We start from the raw sequence: 27251 nt of genomic DNA on the forward strand, positions 1-27251 counted from the left end.
ATGTAACACAAGCCACAAAACAACCGCCCAGCCGTTATTAGCAGCATGTGAAATATACAGATGCTTGTATTGGACTGAAATTTAAAATGTTACATTAATGTAAAGTCAACATATAGAGCTTGAATATTAAAAGAAAATGGGCTTATGTTCATGTCTGAGACGGAGAAAACACTGTTACCTTAGCCTCTAAGTGGTTAGCGAAGAAAGGAGGATTGCACATGCAGAAATCGTACACTATCGACTCCTCCTTTAGGGCATCCATTAGCAAGGTCTTTTGGGGCACCTTCACCACTGCAACACACACACACACGATTGCTCAAATCTCACACAAACTTGGATCAAAATCAACATGAAACAATGGTCAGTGAATGTACAGACTCGTACCTTTTATTAGGTCTGCCATATTGTTTTGTTCAACATTTTTCTTTGCGTAAGTATAGCAGATGTCATCCACCTCTGTTGCGAGAAAGTACCAGCTATTCATTGAGGCTCCCAATAGGGGGTAGATACAGGAGGCCCCCGTACCTGCATGCGCACACACATTCATACGCACCCGCACACACACAGACACACACAAAAGAAGACAAAGAGCTTACATGCTGTTCCACCCCAAGTCTGCCATCTCAATAATATTTCATTACACACACGATTGCAATCGAGGAAGTACACAATGTACTGGAACCCCATTATTGATGAATCACCAAGTAGCTCAATGTCACTGATACATACTGTCTTCAGTATACTCTTACATTATTTTAGTGAACAGGAGAAAAGAAAAACGGTTAAAACAACACAGTGGATGAAACCAACTGCAACAGAAAAGTAGTGGAGATGTGATTTTGTAGTGGAAATGTGATTTTGTAGATTTTATATAGAAATGTTCGATCTAAAAGGAGTTCTAATATGGTGAATCATGCTCAAGTCAGTTAGCACAAGGAAGTCTGTTAACATGTTGACCTGAACTGACAGACGCCCCACCAAAATGACAGATCAGGTCTCTAATGCAATAATGTGCAGCAGGCCACCTCTACTCATCCATTATTTACCCTCCCACGTCTGCTACTCTCAGGATGCCTGACAGACAGAAAGGCTTCTGAAGCCAGAGTTAAACAGCTACATCGGGCCAATTCATCATGTGTGTGACAGTAAAACTGCATAGACACAAATAACTCAATAACATCACCTCAATTTAATAACACTCACTGAGAAACTGGGAAAGGAACAATAAACAGATGGACAGATGTGTAAGGATTTCTTCTGCTTCCCTCAGAAACAAAGAACACACAAAAGCAGAGCAGTGACAAGGACATCCTAGTGGCCGAAGATCTTCCGAGCGAGGGAGGGAGGGAGGGAGGGAGGGAGAGGGGGATGGAGGGGAAAGATTTGGAGGAGCTTTATCTTGTCTAGAATTCACCACCAGACATCTGCCTATTAGTAAACCTACTGGCACCGCTGGCACAGTGCGAGAACCAGGGATTTTCACACAGCATGTGACCCACCGCTCACGGCTCTGTCTTTCTCCATCTGTTTCCTGCATGACAAGTCAGAATTCTGCTGCTTAGATTAGCTTTCAGGGCAGGTGAAAAAATGCTCCTGTGTCTTGAATGGTAATGACTTTAGAACAAAGCAGATCAAGAGCTTGTCCAATGCTCAAGTATTTTAGGCAAGAGTTTATTTACTCAATGGCCACTGCCCTGAAAAAAAAGAGTGCTAATACGTGCCAGCAATATTGACTACTGTCATACATGATATACTAGCTTAATGCTAGCTAGCTTGCTATAAAATACATTACATAATGCTAGCTAGATTTCTTGTGATCTGGCATACTAAGATATAAAATATAATAGTTAACCTAATATTAGCTAGCTTTCCAACAACCTTGGCTACTGATTAAACACAATATATGCCTAAAGTTTTCTTAATGTATCTAGCGTGCTGCTTTACGCATTACAACCGTTAGTTTCATGTTAGCTAGCTTTCCTGTGAAAAAAATACTCATATTTAACCCAATGTCAGCCAGTTTGTTAGCTTTTTTTGGCTAGTCCTTTAAATTTGAAAACAAACTTAGTTAATTTAATGCTTGTTAGTTTTCATATAGACCAAAGTGACTAGTTTAAACATTAGAATAAATAATTAGCCTAACATTAACTAGCCTGCTAGCTTCTTTGGCCAAAAAAGTAATTAACATCTAAGACAAAAAAAAACCATGATGCCAGTACAGAGTAAATCTCTGCCCAGATCTGGCTGCAAAACTACACTTTCACTGTTCAGAGTTTCGTGGGAATGTGCCATCAGTGTCGCCTCACCTGCATAATGATCAGAGAACAGGAAACTGTGTGTAAAGCCTTGTGTGCTACTGGGAGCAGAGAACCGGGGATGTGGAACTGTGTTAAAGAACTGTGCGTACCAATATCGATGCCCCTGCGTGGACTGCCCTGCCCTCCGGTCAGATCCTCCACCCAGTGGATGTAGTTGAGGCGCAGAGGGACAGTGGGGATGAGCCGTTCCAAAGGAATCTCTATACTCAGGCCAAAGTCTTCCTTCAGCAGTGTGCACGTGAGAGCACGCACCGCCTCAGGGTCCTTAAAATTCAGCCTGCAGGACATTGAGGAGCGTGAGAAGAAAGTGGGGAGAGAGAGAGAGAGAGAGAGGGTGACAAAGAGAATGGGAGAACAATAAAAGCCATAAGTTGTACAGCAGGTAGGTGTATACATTAGAAGTGGGCATCTCTGGGGATAAAGGCGTCACAACACATCATGCGTCAGCTTCATTTCTATTTTTTTATTGTCCAGTTTGACTAATTGCTGCTTTCAAAAACACTTTTCATCCATCATGAAAAACACTTCCATCATGGCTCTCTAAAGACATTTTCCAAACAACAACAACAACAACAACACAAATAACTAACTAATTAATGAATTTATTGAGACTGATGAAACAAACAAAGAAACAAATAAATCCAGGCATAGATAAATATGTATATTAAACCCTTGGGTCATTTGGCATTCTAAAAGACTTTAAATAAAGGCCCTTGTGTCATAACGTCTCTAGTTTTAGTGACTAGAAATCATTAGGGGATTTGATTTATCTGTGTGAAAATGAGTTGATGGTTAAAGTTCACATGGATTCTAAGAAGTAACCTATGAAATGCTGAATCATCACTGTGAAAACATGCAACCTTAAAGTCTTTGATTTAGGATGATTTAATAATACTTCACTGCAAATATTACTTCAATCTGTGACAAAGAAATGTAGTTTAACCTTTTAGAATAATTCGTGTCAATATTAAGGGTTTTCATGAAAAACTATTCACGTAGAAGTCTATAGAGTAGTCTGGGCTAAATTGTGCTTCGATGCAGAATCTAGCAGGAGAGATTTGTGAAGCATCTAGGGATCGATTCTTTTCCCCTCACCCCTAACGTGCATTAATAAAACCCGCAGTAAAGCGGCTTTCAGCTCGTTAGTGCTGATCACTCCGACGTCCACGCTGATGGAGAGACACAACAGAGTCACATCTCTCTATTTGCGCTGGCTCCCTGATGGAGTGTGCATTATCAGCACCAGAAATCCCCCAGTTTACCCGCACCGCTCCACTCCTAATGTATTCTGCAGCACTGAGAGCACGTGTGGAGCAGAAAGAAGAAGATAGGTGTAATTAAGGCGACTCCATTCACACCTCCCAATATGTAATTAGACGCTTCCTTGTGAGGAGGGGAGTCTGGCACCTCTTGAAAGACAGGGTTTGCATGTGTGTGTTTTGTGTGTGTCTCAGCGTGAGAGCTTAGAATCGAGTCTTGGCATGTAAAACGCTGTTGTGTTGTCGAGTGATCAGCCTGCAATGCACTCTTAAAAACACCTGCAGTGAGCCGCTAACCACCGCAGTTACTTACACAATGAAGCTAGTGCTGCACAATACGCAGTAAATACTACACTAATATACACATCGGCAAAACCTCAATATGACACAGCATCACATGGATGCTGGCATTCATCAAAACAGCCACAGAAGCGTTTACAATACAGAAAACTGTACATGCATTTGAATATCAACATTTTCTGTGCTAATATCAGAAAAAAGATTTAGAAATGAGATAACCGAAGATATGGGGCACACTGGGACTTGAGAATAATTTGTCCATTTTATAGAGAAGAAAACACCCATGGTAACACAAAGAAGACGGGATGAACATAGGTGCAATTATTCTGAAACAACTTAAAGCAAAATCTTGAATAAATGATTTGATTTTATGGTGCCACAGCAGGGAGTGCGGCTGCATCACAGCTCAGTGGTTCCCAGTTTGAGGTTATTGTCTGTATGGGTCTCTGTAGGTCTCTTTGGAACCCTCCTGTTTCCCAAAAAAATGCTGGTAAGTAGATCTAGATGTCCCTAGATGTGAATGAGTGTGTGAATACTGAGGTAGGCTGATGTCCTGTCCAGTGTGTATTCCCATAATATACCCAATTTTCGTGAGAGAGAAAGAGAGAGAGAGAGAGAGAGAGAGAGAAAGGAGGGACAGAGAGAGACTGAGAAAGATTAAGAGAGAGAGAGAGAGAGAGAGAGAAGGAGGGACAGAGAGAGAGACTGAGAAAGAGAGAGAGAGAGAAAGGAGGGACAGAGAGAGACAGAGAAAGATTAAGAGAGAGAGAGAGAAGGAGGGACAGAGAGAGAGACAGAGAAAGAGAAAGGAGGGACAGAGAGAGACAGAGAAAGATTAAGAGAGAGAGAGAGAGAGAGAGAGAGAGAGAGAGAGAAGGAGGGACAGAGAGAGAGACAGAGAAAGAGAAAGGAGGGACAGAGAGAGAGACAGAAAGAAAAAGATTAAGAGAGAGAGAAACAGAGAGACAGAGAGAGAGAGAGAGAGAGAGAGAGAGAGAAACAGAGACAGAGAGACAAAGAGAGAGAGAGGGACGTAAAGAGATAAACTAGAGGCAGAGACAGGGATTAAGAGACACAAAGAGAGATGAGAGACAGAGATAAAGAGAGAGACGGAGTGTGGGAAGTGATGAGTAAAGTTGCTGGATGTTGTCTGCGGCAATTCTGATTGATTAGTTAATGTACAAAGTGTATAAATTACAGCGACGTGAGCGTGTTCATGATGTCCACATGGTCACCAAATAAATATTCATTGTTTTTAATAAGTGTAAGGCTGGAAGGCTTGTGGTCAGGCTTTTCATTAGTAGCTCAAATGCTCAGGTATGAATGTATGCTTTACCAGTGCTTTAAACACAATAACTTCTAACCTTAAACCCCCAAACCGTCGCCTCTCTGACAAGCCCTTTCAGACGCTGTCTATATTTCATTGTTCTGCATTGTATACTTGGCCAATATTTGGTTTTTAGTTTGGTTTTTTTTTTTTTTTTTTTTTTTTAAGAGTGTCTTTATGCTAAGAAAAAAATGTAAAACATCTTTCCCCTCAGGACAGGTTTATTCATCTTTAAAAGGCTTTAAAGGACAAAGCTCACAGACATGAACAGACAAATTGAGAAATTGTGTCTGTGTGAATAACAGACTGAAATGTCAACTTCAGATTAAAAAGATTAAAAGACATTTAGAAAGAAATTTAACTTCTTAACCCCATCAAGTACACCACTGGCTTCAGATACAAAAAAAAAAGTAATAGAATTATAGAGGGTGGAAAGACAATATCATCTATATTTCATTAAATAATGTCTACATACAGTTTTCTGAGAATATTTTGAAGTGTTTTATACAAAATACAAAACAAATCGACAACCAGTGTCTAAGTAGATTATTGGAAGTTACATCTTTTTTTTCGTTCTACCAATTTAATTTTTTCTTTTATTCTATACCAATTTTATTTATCTTCTACATTATGTTGCTGAATATTGTTACATTTTATTAACAATACATACATTTTACAATACATTTTATTATCAACTGGACCAAGTAAATATTTATTTGCATATCCTCTCCAACTAAAAACGAAACACAGATATGTGCATCATGAAAATGATTACAGCTATTTATATATCTGATTATTTTAAAGTACTAAATATAGGATTCTATACAAGGCATAACATACACACATGCTCAAAAGTGTTAGTACCCTTCTACTGAAACAAGAAAAACCCCAAATGGTAACTGAAATAACTTGAAACTGACAAAAGTAATAATAAATAAAAATTTTACTCAAAATTGACTTATGGAAATCAGACATTGCTTTTGAATTGTGGTTCAACAGAAGCATTAAAAAAAAACCAAACTAATGAAACTGGTCTGGACAAAAATGATGGTACCCCTAGAAAAGACTGAAAAGAATTTGACCATAGGGACATGTTAAACTAAAGTGAGTCCTGTAATTAGCATCACGGGTGTCTTCAAACTTGTAATCAGTCAGTCTGCCTATTTAAAGGCTGAAAAGTAGTCATGTCCAGATTATCAAGGCATTCTGGGGTGAAATGTGCTGCCCAGTGTCAGAAAGCTTGGTCTCAGTCACAGGTCATGGGTCCTCCGACAGGATAATGACCCAAAAAACACAGCAAAAATACACCCAAGAACGACAGAAAAAAAAACATTGAACTATTCTGAAGTGGCCTTCTATGAGCCCTGATCTAAAAAATACCTGTGGTCAGGTGCAGAAGTCTCACTGAGAGTTACAGAAATCACTTGATTGTAGTGATTGACTCAAAAGGTTGTGCAACAAAGCATTAAGTATCATTTTTGTCCAGGCCAGTTTCATTAGTTTGTTTTGTATTAAATGCTTCTGTTGAACCACAATGTCTGATTTTCATTAGTCAATATTCAGTAAATTTGTATTCATTATCACTTTTGTCAGTTTCAAGTTATTTCACTGACCACTGCGGCTTTTTCTTTCTTTAATGGAAGGGTACCGACAATTTTGTCCACGTGTAATTAAGCTGATGAAAGTAAAGGAAGTCACAGTGTATGTGTTTCACTGTTCAGTGTGTTGATGATCAAGTAAATCTTTGTTCAACAGCTTATCATTTCTCCAGAAATCATTTAAAAACACGTGCAACAGCATTCTGTAAAAACCTCAAGCTGCTCGGAGGAGAAACGGCAAGATCTGCTTTACCTGAATATTGATCCTTTTTTTTCCGTTCTCCTCTATAGACTGGAGTGTAGAAAAGAGTCTATAGACTGCTCACATCTATGAAAACACCAGCTATGAAAAGGAAGGTCATGTTTGCTCGAGTCCCAGAATTCATTGTGGTCAGATGGTTGCAGTGTTACAATGCAGTGCAGACAGCACCACCTGACTCTCCAAGAGGCAGAGAAATATAGAAAAAACCCAGAGATAAGCAAAACAACTTACAAACACACATCATCTCTCTAACTCCCTTCACATAAAACAGCAGAGAGTGTCTGAACATACTCGAGTAAGGATTTCTCTGGCAATACAAGAGGTTACATTTGAACACCTTCTTTATCTGATTTCAGTGAATAAATAGCAATTTCACTCTAAAATGACAACCACATTAACTCTAATTAACCACAATTTTAACCAGGTCTGTTAATTCATTAACGTGACCTTGAGGTTGACAGCTATATTAAATATGAATCTGATTGTAACAGATGGTTTCCGTGGTTACGGCTTAATTGGGTCACCTATATTGATGAGAAAATTGAGGGGCAAAATGGAAAGTCAATATGATGAAGTGTGGATCAGACAAAAAGTGCTTCGAAAAAGCATGAGAAAATATGAGACTAAAGAAGACAAAGAACTGACTCATATGAAGCTTTTAATAAGGCATTATTAACACTCAGTATATTTGTACTACTACTACAGGATTGGTTTTTGGTGCAGCACCTCTTGATTGTTCACTACCATGTTGTTTTTGTTTATTTAACTCTGTTGCTCATATTGTATGTGGATTACTGAGTAAACCATTTCCTGCTCTCAATTTGCTTTTTTAAGTCCTTGGATTAAAACGGTATCCCTGCTTGGTCTGACTGCTTGGTGTGCTCTTCTCTAAAGAAACCATAAAGTATAATAAACTGCACAAGCAGGTTACAGCTTAGTTTTAGGCCAAAGATCTAGCTTTTGCTTTTTTGGCTATTAAACAACAAATCACATTTTTTCCCAGAAACTGCCATCCAAATTGCAACAGCATCATATTTACATGCCAATAAAAATAAATACAATTTATATACATGTATACATATACCAATCAGGCATAACATTATGAGCAGTGACAGGTGAAGTGAATAAGACTGATTATCTCCTCATCATGGCTCCTGTTAGTGGGTGGGGTATATTAGAGGCAGCAAGTGAACATTTTGTCCTCAAAGTTGATGTGTTAGAAGCAGGAAAAATGGGCAAGCGTAAGGATTTGAGCGAGTTTGACGAAGGGCCAAATTGTGATGGCTAGACGACTGGATCAGAGCATCTCCAAAACTGCAGCTCTTGTGGGGTGTTCCCGGTCTGCAGTGGTCAGAATCTATCAAAAGTATCCTTTAAGTCCTGTAAGTCTCCATGGACTTAAATGATCTGCTGCAAACATCTTACTGCCACATACCACAGCACACCTTCAGGCATCTAGTGGAGTCCATGGTTCGACGGGTCAGGACTGTTTTGGCAACAAAAAGGGGACCAACACAATATTAGGCAGGTGGTCATAACGTTATGCCCGATCGGTATATATATCATAATATACATTTCATGAAAAAGTTCCAAGAACCAGTTTTCAGTACAGTGACCAAATCCTGCACTATAAAGCTCAGTGAGTCACAGTGCTTGTTTTACCTTCAGTAACTGGTGTTTGTATGTGTGCGCACACACACACACACACACACACACAGTGCTGAGAGACGAAAACATTGCAACACAGCTTGGGGCCAGAAAAGTGCAATAAGTATTGAAGTCTTTAGCAATAAGCTATCTGAGGCTGAGACTAGATCATTAGTCTCTGCTATAGATACAGATTTTTAATTAAAGTATATTTAACAGATATTTTTTAAGGAGAGTCTATATTGCACGTTTCAGATATTTTCTTTCATACGAGTCTATCCATAGCCGAGACTGAACTACACCAGCTTAAACGCAGATCATATTATAAGGGGCAAATAGATTTTCTACGGGGAAGGCCTACATCTAAATTCCCTACATCCCCTACTTTGTGTTGTTTGTGTGATTTTTTTTTATTACCTCTTAGTCTGTGACCTAATGGACCAGTATCAGGATGTATTGACAGACTTTGAGTCGCTTATGGATAAGGGCTTCTGTCAAATGCCATGAATGTAAATGTTTCTTTAAACAAACTACAAAAAAATAACCATTACAATTTTTTGAATTCGATTCTGTATCTTGTTACTACATTAGACTAATTTATGTACATTCTCTTAGACTGTGTATATAAAGTAAAACATCCTTTGCAGAGCGTAATATTGTTCACACTAGCCAATAACTGACTGGCTGTTAATGACTTTATGTCTTGTACATGCTTTCAGGTCAACATGGGAGTGATCTCAGACTAATCCAGTTCGTGTGTGTGGTCACAGTATCAAATGAACCTGTTCGGAATGATTACAGTTAGGCAATGTTTAAATGTAGCTTGTTTTTCAATATTTAATATTTCCATAAAAATATTTTTCACTGCACTCACTGTGGACAACCAGGACATAACCAAATCTCTAACTCCAGCTCCTGTATGCTATCCTGTCCCTCTATTTTTAGCTGCTAATGAATGGAGAGAAAGAGAACGCTTCAGGCCTGAGCATCAGTCTGTGAGATGAGCGAGTGAGATGTGTGATGCTGACAGCAGTGATGATGATATGAGTGTGTGCTGCTGACAGTGTATATTGGTGTCCTTGCTGCTGTGAGACTACATGCGGGATAGAAAGCTCAATGATGGGAATATTGCCAAATTTGCTGATGTAACAGGAGTTTAATGGTTTACACCGATATAGAGCACTATCCTGCAATGCTTAGCACACTAACTAACACACACACAAACAGAGTTGTAAGAAAGACAGCAGGAGGGAAGAGAAGATATTTTCACAAAGACATGAGCAGAGAGGTCAGGGAGTGGTGTTACAGGCTCCAGGGCAAAGGTTTGAGCCACATAACAAGATGAGTGAGTGTGAGAGAGAGAGAGAGAGAGAGATATGTGTGTGTGTGTGTGTGTGTGTAAGGGTGTGAATGAAGAAAAAAGAAACACACACGCCTATGTGCTACATGTACACACACCACATTAATAGGTATTCCAGTCAGACTAAAGCCTGTGGTGTTTACTGAAAGCAGCTCTGAACTTCAGCTTCACCTGGCACAAGGTCACCTTTAGAAGCTATTGAAAACCTTCTCATGAACTGTTCATGAATATTGCAGGCCTTTTCGTAACTGTCCAAACAAAGCTTGAGCATGCAAAATAAATGCCAGCAGCATCCCCTCTGTTTCTAGGAAACCATTATCCATGACACTAAGCAAGGGCTGTTGGTCAGTGGGTCATCTTAAAAATGCCCTTAACAATAAAAATAAAATAACATAAATATTAAAAATCCCTTGACTGACTCTCCTTTTCTCTCACACACCTTACTACCTTTGCTAAAGACATTATATGCTACATCTTACCATAACTTCAAAAAACACATTTTTTATTTATTTATTTATTAATTAATATATAAACCCTGAGAAATGCAGTTGGGGTCAAACGTCCCTACAAGGTCAAACTCTCCACACAGGATTTTTTTTTGTTTTTCTGTAGCTAATGTTTCACTAGATTTAGCTTAAGGCTTCGACATAAATATGGGCAGGTTCAGGATTTCCAGAAACCTTTCACATTAAATCATGATTTCAAGTACAGTAATCCCCCGTTTATGGCGGGGGTTACGTTCCAAATCCACCCACAATAAACGAAAATCCACGATACACGGACTCCACCCCCAAATGCTTTTTTTTTTTTTATTGTTTAAGCCGTAAATGACCCTCCCACACTCCTTAAACGCACACAGAAAACATTTGGAAGCATGTAGTGAGTGAATTTTGGGTAAATTTGTAGAAATATCCCATTTATAAGCCTTAGAAGGTGCAGAGCGTTTGGGCGACATAATAGGGCTTGCAGAAAAACGTAAAAATACAGCTTACACAGAACAACACAAAACACTCGGGACAGTGACACGCGAAAAACTGGGATGCTGGAGAATTCTGCTTCCCTTTCCCCAACTGCACACATAGCCAGCAGCCAATCACAACTGTGATTAAATGAATGGGGCGTTCCGATTGGCCAGACTCGTTCCTCCAGCCGTACTGTACTTTGATTTTCAGCATCCCTGCACTGCGCTTTCCTAAACAACGCTACGTGTTCTTTGTCACTTGAGTAAATACGCTGAACAGTATTTTGTATATTATTAACATTTTACTTCATTTTAATTTATGTTTATATTTTGTAATTAATAATTATATTTTTATTAATAAATCACCTTATTTCAGCATAAAAACAATTCATTATAAGGTTTGCGGATACCGCGATATACCGGGAAAATCCGCAAAAAAAAATGTAGTTATGTTCCAAATAAAAATCCGCGATATACCGGGACTGCGATATATGAACCGTGATATAGCAGGGGATTACTGTATTATCAGTGATGTATAAAACCTTATTCATTATAAAACAACAATCAAGTTTCAATTATTCCCTCATGTTCACATAACACCACAGCAAACAAATAAAGCCAGTGGTTCTGTGTATGGTTAATCTCCGTTCTTTACAGGATTATCTTTAAACATAACGTTCTCATAAATTCCCTGATCTCTGGAAATCCAGAGGACTTTAAGCTCAGTGTCTCTGCTTTTATCTCCACCTCACTTGAACCACTCTAAGAAAATGACATACTATTAGCCACATGGAAAGTGGCCCGGGAGCAAATTACAGATAATAACAGAGTGTAGCTAATGCACAAACCTAATACTGATGTGGCTTTAAGTGTAAAATCACCACACAACGCATACAGTCATGAACATGCTGGAACACTCGAATGTCCTTTTAGAGAGGATATAGGTTTAGGAGACCCCCAGCTGAGACCCCCTGACTGCTGTGTGTGTCAGTTATAAGTGGGATCGGGCTTAAACACCAGAATTATTCCCCTTATGTGAGATGAGGGTCCTCAGCATTAATAATGCAGCTCCAGCTAGCAGGAGGCTGTGGAGATTAATACAGCTCTTATCAATCGAGCTACTGAAGCTACCTCTGTGGTGAAAGCAGACTACAACACAAAATGTCACCTCAGCTGAATTTTTAATGTTCTCCAGAGCACACTGTCCAGGTCGCTGGGACACCCGTGATGGACAGTGTCTATCTGCTTATCATTTCTTTATCCTCTCTTTCTCTCTCTCTCTCGCTCTCTCTCTCCTGCTTAACATTTCCTTATCCTCTTTCTTTTTCTCTCTCTCTTTTGCTTAACATTTCTTTATCCTCTCTCTCTCTCTCTCTCCCCCCCTCCCTCTCTTTCTTTCTCCCTCTTTAACATTTTACATTTCTTTCTTTATCCTCTCTCTCTCTCTTTCTCTCTCTCCTCTTTAACATTTGACATTTCTTTCTTTATCCTCTCTCTCCTTCTCTCTTTCTTCCTCTCTCTCTTTCTTCTGCTTAATATTTCTTTATCCTCTCTCTCTCTTTCTTCCTCTCTCTCTTGCCCCCTCTCTTCCTCTTTCTCTCTCCCTTTCTCTTTCTTTCTCTCTGCCTCTCTAACATTTAACATTTCTTTATTCTCTCTCTCTCTCTCTCTCTCTCTCTCGGCCAAGATATGAAAAAAGGAAGTGAAAGAGGATCTGCTTCCTGTCTGCGTGAAGTGAAGAGCTGTCTCTTCACATTAACCCCACTCTGCTTAAAATACTTAAGCCAAATATAAGGAAGCTTATCAAAGTCATGCAGCTAAACCCAAGTGTGAACAGGAGAGACGTACAGAGATAGGATAATAATAAATCAAGCAAATACATGAGGGGCTGATTATTTGTGCAAATCCAAATGTTAAATTCGAACAGTTTGAGAACAGGTGGAGGACGGACTGTGTCTTGGAGACTGCGAGAAACAAAGAAAAACAGAAATACAGAGACAGAAGGGATTTGCTGTCTTTAAAAGTGGTGGAGGATTGATGTACGCTGTAACTCACACCTGTTAAGGCTGTGGTTGCCTGGAGGATTTAAGGAGCCCACATGCGCGCACACACACACACACACACACACACACACACCGCCAGAACACTGAATTCATCTGCATTTACACAATGCTATTTTCTCCTCTCTTACACTGTCGAGACGCACAGCTGTGCACGTGTGTGGGCTGCTCCAAACAGGACAAGACAACATCATGTGCAGGTTCAGGAGAGTCCCATCTGGCAGGAGAAAATGTACAGTGATAACAGAATGCAAATAAAAAAAAAAAAAACCCACCCCAAAACGGAAGCAAAGCTGAGAAATACTAAATCTACACCAGGGTGGAGTGAGGCATGTAAAGTAGCTGTCCCTGAAGCTAAAATCATATAAATCATACACTTATTAAATGACCCACATTTGCAATGTTGCAGAAAAATTATTAAACATTGTATATTTTAAGCGAATTGGTATCAGAGATCACTGAACACACATTGTTCCATTTTCACATCAATATAAGCTGTGGGGCTTGGCTGATACCTGAATGCTGATCTGATACTAATTCACTGTCAGTAAAGATGATAAACGCAAATCATTTGCCTTGTATTTTTCAATTATGTTAAATACAAGAGCTGCGTTATGTCACGTCAAATTCTGAGTGGTGCAATAGAAAAGCATTCACCAATTTATTGATCGAGTTCAAATCCTGTCAATTTGCTAGCTGTGTCTCAGAGCCTAGAGTGTGTAATTAGTTGTGTCCCTGAATGGGAGGATGACCCTGTCAATCTGAGCAACACTAACCAATCATATGTGTCTGTGAGCTCATGCATGTGGACGAGGGCGGATAGCTCTTTCCACCAAGAGTGTGAAGCTGCCCTGTGATGCATGAGCATGAGCAGAAATTCTCAGAAGTACATGTTAGCCTTCAGCTCCTCAGCTGCTATCGGTCATGTGGTAGCAGAGTGTGTACTAGGTGCTTACTTGTGAGAAACTAAACTAAATTGGGGGTTGCTAAGAAATCCTGTTCGCATCGGTCCAACATTACAAATCAGTGTTGAGCCTGATACAAATACTCAGAATGGGAATCAGATTTATAAGCCAAGAATTTACACACACACACGGAATTTAATACTGGATATCGCTCAAAAGTATAGACAGAAAATAATCACACTATATATTTAATTTACAGACAATGATGATGATGTTTTTGTTCTTTCGGCTGCTTCCTATCTTGGGGTCGCAACAGTGGATTACTTTAGTCCACATGTTTCCTGATGCAACCCTCCCATTTAACCCAGGCTTGGGACTGGCACTAAGAGTTAACTCTTCAGTGGCTGGGTTTGCTCTCTGCCTGGGAATCGCACCCGGGCCACGGCAATGAGAGCACGGGATAATGCCGCTGGACCACCAGGAGGCCATTTAATTTACAGACGATGCTATACAGAAAAAATAAATAAAAACCACAATCTGTACCACAGGTCTGTACCATTATAATGTTACAATACAGCACTTCCAGTTGCAGCAGCTCCTGTCGTGTTGTTTTGGTGTACTTGTTATTGCTTTGTTTGTATTGTTTCTAATTCTGCTTTTGTATTTTTCACTTTCCCTGAAGTTCTGGAAGTTCTCGCTCGTTTGCACTTGCTTTAGTGTGTTTATTTATTTATTTTTTTAACAAAGTCATCCGTGCATTTCAGGTAAGCCTCTTGGTGGTCCGGTGGCAGGATCCTGCTCTCTCATTGCCGTGGCCCGGGTCCGATTCCCGGGCAGGGCGCTAACCCAGCCGCTGAAGAGTTAACTCTCAGTCCCAAGCCCAGATAAAATGGGAGGGTTGCGTCAGGAAGGGTATCCGCCGTAAAATCTGTGCCAAATAGAAACATGCGGACCAAATGATCTGCTGTGGCGACCCCAAACAAGGAGTGGCTGAGAGAACAACAACAACATCCTTGTATTTCAGGTTCATTGTTCACAGAGCGAGGCCCGCTATCCCTGCTGAGGTGAGGTGATGATCCTGGGGGATGCAGAGCTGTGATCATAAGAGCTTTTATGACACTAAATTTCACCTTGCAGATTACTAAAGCACGCTACACTTCTCCACAATAGACCAAAACGCCACATTATTCCCAAGTGCTGTGCATTTTGTGAAATATTATATGCTACAGACTTTTTTTGGGTCACCTACTTATTAACAAACAAACATGCAGTGCTTATTGCATTTCTAAAGCGGTTAAATAAATAACTGAAGGTAAAGGGTAAAATCTCTTAGAAATGTTCTTGAAATAAACACTGAACAGTAGCAGAGCTATACATTATTTAATGTCATCTAGTGTGCAAATATGGTGCAATTTAATGAGTGAATTTTAATATTGTACATCAATCCACTTTACAGTATCCTAGATATCACCTTTTATGTCACTAACAAGTACGTTATTAATTGCAGTTAGAAGTAGCAGAAGATATGTGCAATAGTTTTTGTGGACTGAATGTTTCCTTTTATTTCCATTTTTACAAACAAACAAACAAAAAAAAAGCTGTGCTCTTCTTGCTGCATTTTCTCCCAACAGAGTTTTTACACTGATGGTATTCTTAATCTGGAGAGAGCCATACAGTTTCAATGTATTCACCGATAGATAAATCAAAAGTACTTCTATAAGACTCTGTATTTTTATTTAAAAACCAGCACTGCTGTTTTCCTGGCATGAAACTAAACATACACTATGAAAATGCTTTCATGTATCTTTACATGTCATTACTGACTCTTCCTCCGTACCAGGTTGGATGGTTAGGAATCATAGACATATCTTTTCTACGCTGGATCTCTGATCATGTATCACCTTGGAAGGTGAGATACACTCGTCTGGCACACATGCATTAAACATGAGGAACTAGAGAGACATTCAAGGAGGTCAGGTAGAAAATCAGCAGGTGTGAATGTACACGGTGTGACTCGGATACTTGTATGCTAAACATGCATTTCTAACCACGTCAAATCACTGAACTTCAATTATAGATTAGATTTCTTCATATACCCATTCAGAGATGAAGCTGATTGAGCACAATTTTTTTTTTTTGGGTAATAAATAAAAGGGTGCCAATACTTCTGGCACTGACAGCAATTAAAGTGCAGCACCGGGATGTAGGAAGCTGTTTGCTCTCCCACACCATCATTAGAAGAAATCAAAGGAGAGGCCTGCAACACGGGATTCTTTTCATGCTGCACCTTCAAAAGCAGCATCCACAGTCGCATGTGACAGCGCAGCTGAGATTGAGAGGTGAGATAAAGAGACAAAGCTAGCGAGGCAGACAGGGGTGCAGATCACGCACTCGGTTCACCCTCTCCAGGTGTGCGCATGTCAGGAGAGATGAGATGAGATAGAGGGAAAAAGCACGTCTCCAAGGTCCAGCTTCTTTTCTTCTTTTTTTTCTGTAGGGAGACACTGATGGACGTCTCTGTGTCTGGCGATAATGACTGTCCTGCCGAGACGATGAGACACGAGCCGGCCAAGAATGGGGTACATTATAATAAAGTGGGCTTAAAAGGACAAATCGATTCTGAGGGGGCTGCACATCAATATTATCTTTAGTTGTGCAAAAGGTTTCCTACATTACCCACAATGCCACTAGTGCAAATTCACCTCTAAAGACAGCGATGCAGCGGCGCTTTAGTGCATGAGTCTGTCCAACAATTTTACCTCCTCATCTGTACACTCTGTTCAACTCAACTTTCATGTTAACGCTGCCATCAACACTACTGTGCTCATCATAGATGGCCAACGAGCCGAGCCATAACTCTGTGGAGCTTCGAGTCCAGTATGTACTCCATATTTTGTATATATAGAATATTTCATTTATATTTTCGAATACTTTTTAAAATTTTTGAATACATTTGTGTGTGAACTTCTAAATTCAAAATATAACTATTGTTATTTAGTGTATATTTAAAGGAAATGACATCACATCAAAATAACCCAAGATCATGCAGTATTTGCAGAGCTTTAATAACTCAAATAAAACAAAATGCAAATAATTTATAAACAAATTGTGTTAATGCTTTGGCTAAATAACATTAAGAAATCAGTATTTGGTGGAATAACCCCGATTTGCAGGCGTTTTTGCTCCATGATCTCAACCAGTTTCTCACATTGCTGTTAGGGAACTTTATACCACTCTTTTTGCAAAGATTCCCAGATTGTAAAACAAATCTGAACAGCCATCATTTCGACTATTCAGTAGTCTGTGGTTTGAATATACAGTATTCATCATCACCATCATCACATCCTCAATATTACGAAGACTTAACCAGAATAAACACTTGCGTGCATTAACGTGGCAAAACGAACTAAAAGAACGAAAACCAGGAGCTTTTACAGAGCACTCATACTTTGTCTCTAACTCTCTAAAAGCACACAGATAATACCTCACATTTTCAACCAAATACTCCCCTGACACTTTCTCCCCTCATTTAACAAAAATCTTACACACTAAAGCGTTAAACACATTACTTATGCACAAGTAATCTGCATAAAAATCATTTAATATGTATGAGGAATCTGTATTTGTAATCTGTGCATTAATGTCCATCAACACTAGCTCTTTTCCTAATGTTTATTTACATTTATTAAGGGCTATAAATGTAAAAGTTACGTTGTACAAGCACTCTTATAATTTAAGCGCTCAGTTTAAAGTGCACTTAAAAGCAAGATGAGCAACAAGGATTTATGTGAAATGTTAATGATTCTAAATAGCTATTAATTAGTTAAAATCACAGGGAACAACTGCACCCACAACATTTAATGATAATTCTCACTTTCATACTAACTGCATTCTCTAACCGAGCAGTTACAGTTCTGTGTTTTCTGCAACAGTGATTTTCCTCAGCAACGTCCAGCACAACGTCCAGCACAAAAACGGCAGGGACACCCAGAGTGGAGTGGACACACAACAAGTCCCATCCAGTTCTGCATCGTTTATTTCGCCAATTACTGTGCTTGGAAATATCTGTGCTTGGAAACGTAATGCAATGTGACCAGGAATTTTTGTCCTCTCCTGCCACTCTAATGCTCAATGGCCCAACTTTTATTCAGACATATACACTAATCAGGCATAACATGACAGGTGAAGTGAATAAGACTGATTATCTCCTCATCATGGCACCTGTTAGTGGGTGGTATATTTTAGGCAGCAAGTGAACATTTTGTCCTCAAAGTTGATGTGTTAGAAGCAGAAAAAATGGGCAAGTGTAAGGATTTGAGCGAGTTTAACAAAGGGCCGAATTGTGATGGCTAGACCACTGGATCAGAGCATCTCCAAAACTGCAGCTCCAGTGTGGTGCTCCCGGTCTGCAGTGGTCAGTATCTATCAAAGGTGGTGCAAGGAAAGTACGGTGGTGAACTGGTGACAGGGTCATGGGCGGCCAAGGCTCATTGATGCACGTGGGTAGCGAAGGCTGGCCCGTATGATCCGATCCAACAGACTAGCTACTATTGCTCAAATTGCTGAAGAAGTTAATGATACCACAGAACACCTTCAGGGATCTAGTGGAGTCAGGGGCACCAACACAATATTAAGTAGGTCATAATGTTATGCCTGATCAGTGTACATTCATGTAGCACTTTACTAGGAACACCTCTAAACCTACTTAATCATATAATTATCAGCGAATCGTGTGGCAGTATTGCAATGTATAAAATGATGCAGATTTGCTCCAGAAGCTTTAGGTAATGTAAACCTCAACCATCAAAATGGGGGAAAAATGTGATTTTGCCACTATTGTTTGTGCCAGAGCTCTGGTTTAAGTATTTCTATAAATATCCTGGGATTTTCCCATACAGCAGTCTCTAGAGTTTACCCATTTACATTTCTAGAATTTGGCAGATGCCCTCATCCAGAGCGACTCACAACTTCTCATTTTATACAAGTGAGCAATTGAAAGTTAAGGTTAAGTTAAGTTGCTCAGGAGCCCAGCAATAGCAGCTTAGTAGATCTGGGATTCGAACTCACAACCTTCTGATCAGTAGCACCTTCACCATTATCACATCCCCACATACTCAAAATGGTGCAATAAAAAAACATCCAGTGAGTGGCAGTTCGGCAGACAAAATCACCCTGTTGATGAGCGAGTGAAGACGAGAATAGCCAGGCTGGTTCAAGCTGACAGAAAAGCTACAGTAACACCGATAATCACTCTGTGCAACTGTGGTGAGATGAAAAGCATCTCAGTATGCACAACATGTCAAACATGTTGAAATAACTGTGCTACAAAAGTAGAACTTTGGGTTCTACTTTGGTCCAACATTCACAGCTAAAAACCTGCAGGAAATGTGTGATGTGATCAACTAAACATGGACCAGAATCTCAAAATACTGTTTCCATCTTGTGGAATCCATGCCATGAAGAACTGAAACTGGTTTTAGAGCAAAGGGAGGTCCCACTCAGTATTAGTATAGTGTTCCTAATAAAGTGCTCAGTGAGTGTGCATGAAAAGAAGGAATATTTACACCAACCTTAGACAAAAATGAGCCTTCATCATGACCAGGGCCAAATCTGGGTGTGTACATGGTTACATGCGTGCATGTGTGTAAACCCTAAGGCTATGTAGACTGAGAAACACACTGAAGAACAGCAGCTGAGCCCGGGCCTGTAGTCTGAGAGATTTCCCTGCTGACTGTAGCCTACAGCACCACCAAAAACCAGCACTTGCATACACACCAGCCCTCAGAGACTCCCACCCTCTCCTTTCTTCCTCATTCTGCCTGCCCAGGTTGGAGACCTATTTTTAAAAAGCCCCGAAGCTACCATCATTACAATGCTCCCGCCCTGAAGTCACTGGGGGTGTCTGTGTGCACCTCTTGGCAAGGTTAGCAGAAAACACACGAGTGACTCAGAGATGAGAATAAAAATGCTAAGATGCAAAGGGCTGAAATACACACGGGTCATTTCCCTCAATACAAAAATGTAAAAATGAGAAAAAAAAGAACAATGTCTGCGTTAACAGAGTTAAGCGCTACTTGTCAGGATCAGTTTTTTTCCACATTATAACATGGATCCTCTACACACTCCTACTGACTGAATTACCGAGGGACTCCTCTTTTCTTAAGGCAGAGCTAGCGCTCAAAAAATAACACAGAGGGTCTTCCAGTGTGCTGAACAGAGCTATAATGCTTTCATTCATAAACCACACGACACAAAGAAGACGCTTAAACACCACCTCTACAGACAAAACATTCAAATTACCTGAACTATGCTGCCAAATTAGTCAAAAATAATTAAATAAAATTAAAAACCTAATGATTTTTGAATAGAAGTAAGAAACGATCCTGCACGAGAGACATCTCTACAGCTCACATCACAGCTGCTGGTTTGTAAAGCTTTACTGATTTGTGCTTACAAAAAACCCAGACAATCAATCACTGATCATCACTAATTCCACCAATAACTGATCACCGCTGTTCCCAACGATTAATCACTGGTCACCATTTCTCGCCAAAGACTAAGCACTGATCACCACTGTTCCTAAAAAACCAATCAGTGATCACCACTGTTCCTAAAAAACCAATCAGTGATCAACACTGTGCCTAAAAAACCAATCACTGATCACCACTGTTCCTAAACAATCACTGATCACCACTGTACCTAAAAAACCAATCAATGATCACCACTGTTCCTAAAAAAACAATCACTGATCACCACTGTGCCTAAAAAAACAATCACTGATCACCACTGTTCCTAAAAACCAATCACTGATCACCACTGTTCCTAAAAACCAATCATTTATCACCACTGTTCCTAAAAAACAATCACTGATCACCACTGTTCCTAAACAATCACTGATCACCACTGTTCCTAAACAATCACTGATCACCACTGTTCCTAAACAATCACTGATCACCACTGTTCCTAAACAATCACTGATCACCACTGTTCCTAAACAATCACTGATCACCACTGTTCCTAAAAACCAAACATTTATCACCACTGTTCCTAAAAAAACAATCACTGGTCACCACTGTTCCTAAAAACCAATCATTTATCACCACTGTTCCTAAAAAACAATCACTGATCACCACTGTTCCTAAAAAAACAATCACTGATCACCACTGTGCCTAAAAAAACAATCACTGATCACCACTGTTCCTAAAAACCAATCATTTATCACCACTGTTCCTAAAAAAACAATCACTGATCACCACTGTTCCTAAAAACCAATCATTTATCACCACTGTTCCTAAAAAACAATCACTGATCACCACTGATCACCACTGTTCCTAAACAATCACTGATCACCACTGTTCCTAAACAATCACTGATCACCACTGTTCCTAAACAATCACTGATCACCACTGTTCCTAAACAATCACTGATCACCACTGTTCCTAAACAATCACTGATCACCACTGTTCCTAAACAATCACTGATCACCACTGTTCCTAAACAATCACTGATCACCACTGTTCCTAAAAACCAATCATTTATCACCACTGTTCCTAAAAAAACAATCACTGATCACCACTGTTCCTAAAAACCAATCATTTATCACCACTGTTCCTAAAAAACAATCACTGATCACCACTGTTCCTAAACAATCACTGATCACCACTGTTCCTAAACAATCACTGATCACCACTGTTCCTAAACAATCACTGATCACCACTGTTCCTAAAAACCAAACATTTATCACCACTGTTCCTAAAAAAACAATCACTGGTCACCACTGTTCCTAAAAACCAATCATTTATCACCACTGTTCCTAAAAAACAATCACTGATCACCACTGTTCCTAAAAAAACAATCACTGATCACCACTGTGCCTAAAAAAACAATCACTGATCACCACTGTTCCTAAAAACCAATCATTTATCACCACTGTTCCTAAAAAACAATCACTGATCACCACTGATCACCACTGTTCCTAAACAATCACTGATCACCACTGTTCCTAAACAATCACTGATCACCACTGTTCCTAAACAATCACTGATCACCACTGTTCCTAAACAATCACTGATCACCACTGTTCCTAAACAATCACTGATCACCACTGTTCCTAAACAATCACTGATCACCACTGTTCCTAAACAATCACTGATCACCACTGTTCCTAAACAATCACTGATCACCACTGTTCCTAAACAATCACTGATCACCACTGTTCCTAAAAACCAATCATTTATCACCACTGTTCCTAAACAAACAATCACTGATCACCACTGTTCCTAAAAACCAATCATTTATCACCACTGTTCCTAAAAAACAATCACTGATCACCACTGTTCCTAAAAAAACAATCACTGATCACCACTGTTCCTAAAAAAACAATCACTGATCACCACTGTGCCTAAAAAACAATCACTGATCACCACTGTTCCTAAAAACCAATCATTGATCACCACTGTTCCTAAAAAAACAATCACTGATCACCACTGTTCCTAAAAACCAATCATTTATCACCACTGTTCCTAAACAAACAATCACTGATCACCACTGTTCCTAAAAACCAATCATTTATCACCACTGTTCCTAAAAACCAATCATTTATCACCACTGTTCCTAAAAAAAACAATCACTGATCACCACTGTTCCTAAAAACCAATCATTTATCACCACTGTTCCTAAAAAACAATCACTGATCACCACTGTTCCTAAACAATCATTGATCACCACTGTTCCTAAAAACCAATCATTTATCACCACTGTTCCTAAACAATCACTGATCACCACTGTGCCTAAACAATCACTGATCACCACTGTTCCTAAACAATCACTGATCACCACTGTTCCTAAACAATCACTGATCACCACTGTTCCTAAAAACCAATCATTTATCACCACTGTTCCTAAACAAACAATCACTGATCACCACTGTTCCTAAAAACCAATCATTTATCACCACTGTTCCTAAAAACCAATCATTTATCACCACTGTTCCTAAAAAAAACAATCACTGATCACCACTGTTCCTAAAAACCAATCATTTATCACCACTGTTCCTAAAAAACAATCACTGATCACCACTGTTCCTAAACAATCATTGATCACCACTGTTCCTAAAAACCAATCATTTATCACCACTGTTCCTAAAAAACAATCACTGATCACCACTGTTCCTAAACAATCATTGATCACCACTGTTCATAAAAACCAATCATTTATCACCATGGTTCCTAAACAGTCACTGATCACCACTGTTCCTAAACAATCACTGATCACCACTGTTCCTAAAAAACAATCACTGATCACCACTGTTCCTAAAAAACAATCACTGATCACCACTGTTCCTAAAAAACAATCACTGATCACCACTGTTCCTAAAAAACAATCACTGATCACCACTGTTCCTAAACAATCACTGATCACCACTGTTCCTAAAAAACAATCATTTATCACCACTGTTCCTAAAAAACAATCACTGATCACCACTGTTCCTAAAAAACAATCACTGATCACCACTGTTCCTAAAAAACAATCACTGATCACCACTGTTCCTAAAAAACAATCACTGATCACCACTGTTCCTAAAAAACAATCACTGATCACCACTGTGCCTAAAAAAACATCACTGATCACCACTGTTCCTAAACAATCACTGATCACCACTGTTCCTAAAAAACAATCACTGATCACCACTGTTCCTAAAAAACAATCACTGATCACCACTGTTCCTAAACAATCACTGATCACCACTGTGCCTAAAAAAACATCACTGATCACCACTGTTCCTAAACAATCACTGATCACCACTGTTCCTAAACAATCACTGATCACCACTGTTCCTAAACAATCACTGATCACCACTGTTCCTAAACAATCACTGATCACCACTGTTCCTAAACAATCACTGATCACCACTGTGCCTAAACAATCACTGATCACCACTGTTCCTAAACAATCACTGATCACCACTGTTCCTAAAAAAAACATCACTGATCACCACTGTTCCTAAACAAACATCACTGATCACCACTGTTCCTAAAAAAAACATCACTGATCACCACTGTTCCTAAACAAACATCACTGATCACCACTGTTCCTAAAAAAAACATCACTGATCACCACTGTTCCTAAACAAACATCACTGATCACCACTGTGCCTAAACAAACATCACTGATCACCACTGTGCCTAAACAAACATCACTGATCACCACTGTTCCTAAACAAACATCACTGATCACCACTGTTCCTAAACAAACATCACTGATCACCACTGTGCCTAAACAAACATCACTGATCACCACTGTGCCTAAACAAACATCACTGATCACCACTGATTTGAAAATGTGCTGTTATTTAAAAATGTCATGAGTGTCAGTACTTTGTAGCAGACACCTCAGCAATGTCTTGAGGACAAAGATTTCTTGTTTTTATGTCCAGTTTTTTCTAGCAGAGAGAAACAGAGAGGCTGTTGAGGGCCTATTTATAGCTGCTCTAATTTAAGTGATAATATGAACTACCTCATCGTGGAATAATGAGCATGACTCACTGAGTTTTATTCCTTATTCTGTTCAGACAAGACTCTTCGTTCTTCATGAAACAAATACTGATATTGAAAGATTATGTGCATCATTAATCAAATACATTCACATTGTGACTGCCTCTCAGATACAACCAGCTGTGTCTGTGGGGGTTTCATCAGAGGATGGCCCATACAGGAGATGGGTGTGGGCCAGACAACACACACACACAAAGGAAATTCAGGTTCCACAGGAGGTCCTTACAGTTCTGTATTCTTGTATAAAGATCTGTCTCTGACAAAAATATCGGTCTTCAAAATATCTTAACCCAAAAATCTGTCTGTGAGACAGATCTTTATACAAGAACACAGAACTGTAAGGACCTCCTGTGGAAACTGAATGTTCTTTGTGTATGTCATCTGTACCACACCCATCTCCTGTATGGGCCATCCCAACATCGCTGTTGAAAACCTGCTACACTGCTACCTTCAATAAATTCTTCTCACCATAGGAACTCTGGTCAAGCTTACTTATTTTATGTATTCGAGAAATCGAATACATTGGCGAGCCACCCAAACCACTGCTCAGCCAAATACAGCAAAATCTAACAATATGCAAATGATCATGATGAATGAATGTGCAAATTTGTTGATGGCGTCATTTGGCGACTTCTAGTGAAGTTTCAGCATTCATTACTTAAGTTAAGTTGTCTATATTTGTCACATATACATTACTGCACAGTAAAATTCTTTCTTCGCATATCCCATCATTGGGGATTGGGGTCAGCCATGATGCCACGCCCCTGGAGCAGGGTGGATTGGGGGCATTGCTCAAGGGCCCAATAGTGCCATTTTGGCAGTGCTGGGGCTTGAACCCTGATCCATAAGCATTGTGCTACCACTGCTCCTACTTTCCCCTTAAATAAAAGGGTTTGAAACACTGAACCAGAGACACATACTGAAATGATCAGAGACAACAACAACATTCCTAGATCTCAGTAACCCAGAGACTTGGAAAGAGCAAAGATACAGGAAGGAGAGGAGTTTACTTACATCACTCGCCCGGATAATGTAGTCTGTACATGCTTCTGAAAATCCGGATACTTGGAAGCCAGGTATGCAAAGTCTGGTGGTTTGTCCTTATAACGGTTTCGAGGGTGCATGGATTTGTTCAGTGCCATTCCTGTCGACACAGTTTATAAACAGTGCAGTACATTATATAAGCAATGCACACTGATAGCAAATAATTATATCAGCTGCTATTTATTCATAAATAACAAAAACAAAGTGGAAGTGTTTGTGGCAGGACCCTTCTGACTGTGGAAGCAAGTAAGATTGTGAAGAAACATCTAACAAGACATACTTTAGACTTATAGTACACTACAGATCATCATTAAATAGCTTATAGTGTGCACGGCTTGGGAGCCACTTGGGAGTCAGTCTCTGTTCGTGAACCGGATGATAAACAGCTAACAAGCTAAAGATCGCGCATTCCTGTATAAACAAGCGCGTGCGTACCGTGTAGTCCCTTCAGTAAAGGCTCTTAATAATCTGGGAAACAGACAGATAAGACGATGGTTTTCTTCTAGAGTCAGTTGCAGAGTTAAGTCACGTTGTTCCGACGTTGATTGTTCCGGGTTCGCGGTGAAGTCATACACTCGCGTCGGCACCAAAATATGACGCAACGCGCGCGGAGGAGCTGAGAGGAGGAGGTTTTCTGGTGAAAGTCGTCCACGATAGTTAAATGTGGAGAGACAAATATATACATATTTATAGCTTATAACATATAAATACCGTCTTATACTATGTTGGTTTAATGCTACTAATATTAGTATATTCTTTTCAGTTATAACGCCATTTCAGTAAAATACGAATTTTCCACGAGAGACACTGATAAACTGCGGACAGTTTATTTACAACACATTGCCAAAAGTATTGGGACACCCCTCAAAACCATTGAATACAGATTTTTTTTTTTTTTTTTTTTGCAGGGGTTGGGCTTGACCCCTTAGTTCCAGTGAAAGGAACTCTTAATGCTTCAGCATACCAAGACATTTTGGACAATTTCATGCCCCCAACTTTGTGGGAACAGTTTGGGGATGACCCCTTCCTGTTCCAACATGACTGTTCACCAGTGCACAAAGCAAGGTCCATAAAGACATGGATGAGTGAGTTTGGTGTGGAGGAACTTCACCTGACCTCAACCTGATAGAACACCTTTGGGATGAATTAGAGCGGAGACTGCGAGCCAGATTAAAACCGAGACTGAGACAGTCTGCCTTTACATGCACATGAATGTAATATGGAGTTAGCCCATCCTTTGCAGCTATAACAAGCTTCAACTCTTCTGGGAAGGCTTTCCACAAGGTTTAGGAATGTGTTTATGAGAATTTGTGACTATTCCTCTAGAAGCATTAAGAGTTTCTTTCACTGGAATTAAGTGGCCAATCCCAACCCCTGAATTCATTGATTTGGATGGGTGTCCCAAAACTTTTGGCAATGTAGTGTATCTCATGGTAAAGTTATATTTCCACTTGGGTGCCTTTCCTTCTGGCTCATTTTACTCATATCAAGCTATAGTGACCCTGGTTAGACAGATTTGCACGTACTAAAACCAACCCACCCATACAACATTTCATTTCTTTAAAAAAGCAAATCATTTAGTCAAGTGTAATGGAATGAAGACCACACCATTATTCCACTGACCATTCACATGATAAGCATCACTAGAGTGACAACA

At 39.7% G+C, this 27251-nt stretch overlaps 1 protein-coding gene across 1 annotated transcript in view; it reads right to left on the reverse strand.

The window, feature by feature from the left end:
* Positions 1 to 26188, reverse strand: part of mettl16 (methyltransferase 16, N6-methyladenosine) — a 41131-nt gene extending 14943 nt beyond the window's left edge. The window contains exons 1-5 of the mRNA XM_058413387.1: positions 26030 to 26188; positions 25565 to 25694; positions 2408 to 2595; positions 385 to 525; positions 179 to 291 (exon numbers count right to left, since the gene is read on the reverse strand). Of these exons, the coding sequence (XP_058269370.1) occupies positions 179 to 291; positions 385 to 525; positions 2408 to 2595; positions 25565 to 25692 (570 nt within the window). The 5' untranslated portion in view covers positions 25693 to 25694; positions 26030 to 26188. The remainder of the gene's footprint in view (positions 1 to 178; positions 292 to 384; positions 526 to 2407; positions 2596 to 25564; positions 25695 to 26029) is intronic.
* Positions 26189 to 27251: the final 1063 nt, after the last annotated feature.

Source organism: Hemibagrus wyckioides, linkage group LG17, assembly GCF_019097595.1.
Source record: "Hemibagrus wyckioides isolate EC202008001 linkage group LG17, SWU_Hwy_1.0, whole genome shotgun sequence".
Classification (NCBI taxonomy): domain Eukaryota; kingdom Metazoa; phylum Chordata; class Actinopteri; order Siluriformes; family Bagridae; genus Hemibagrus; species Hemibagrus wyckioides.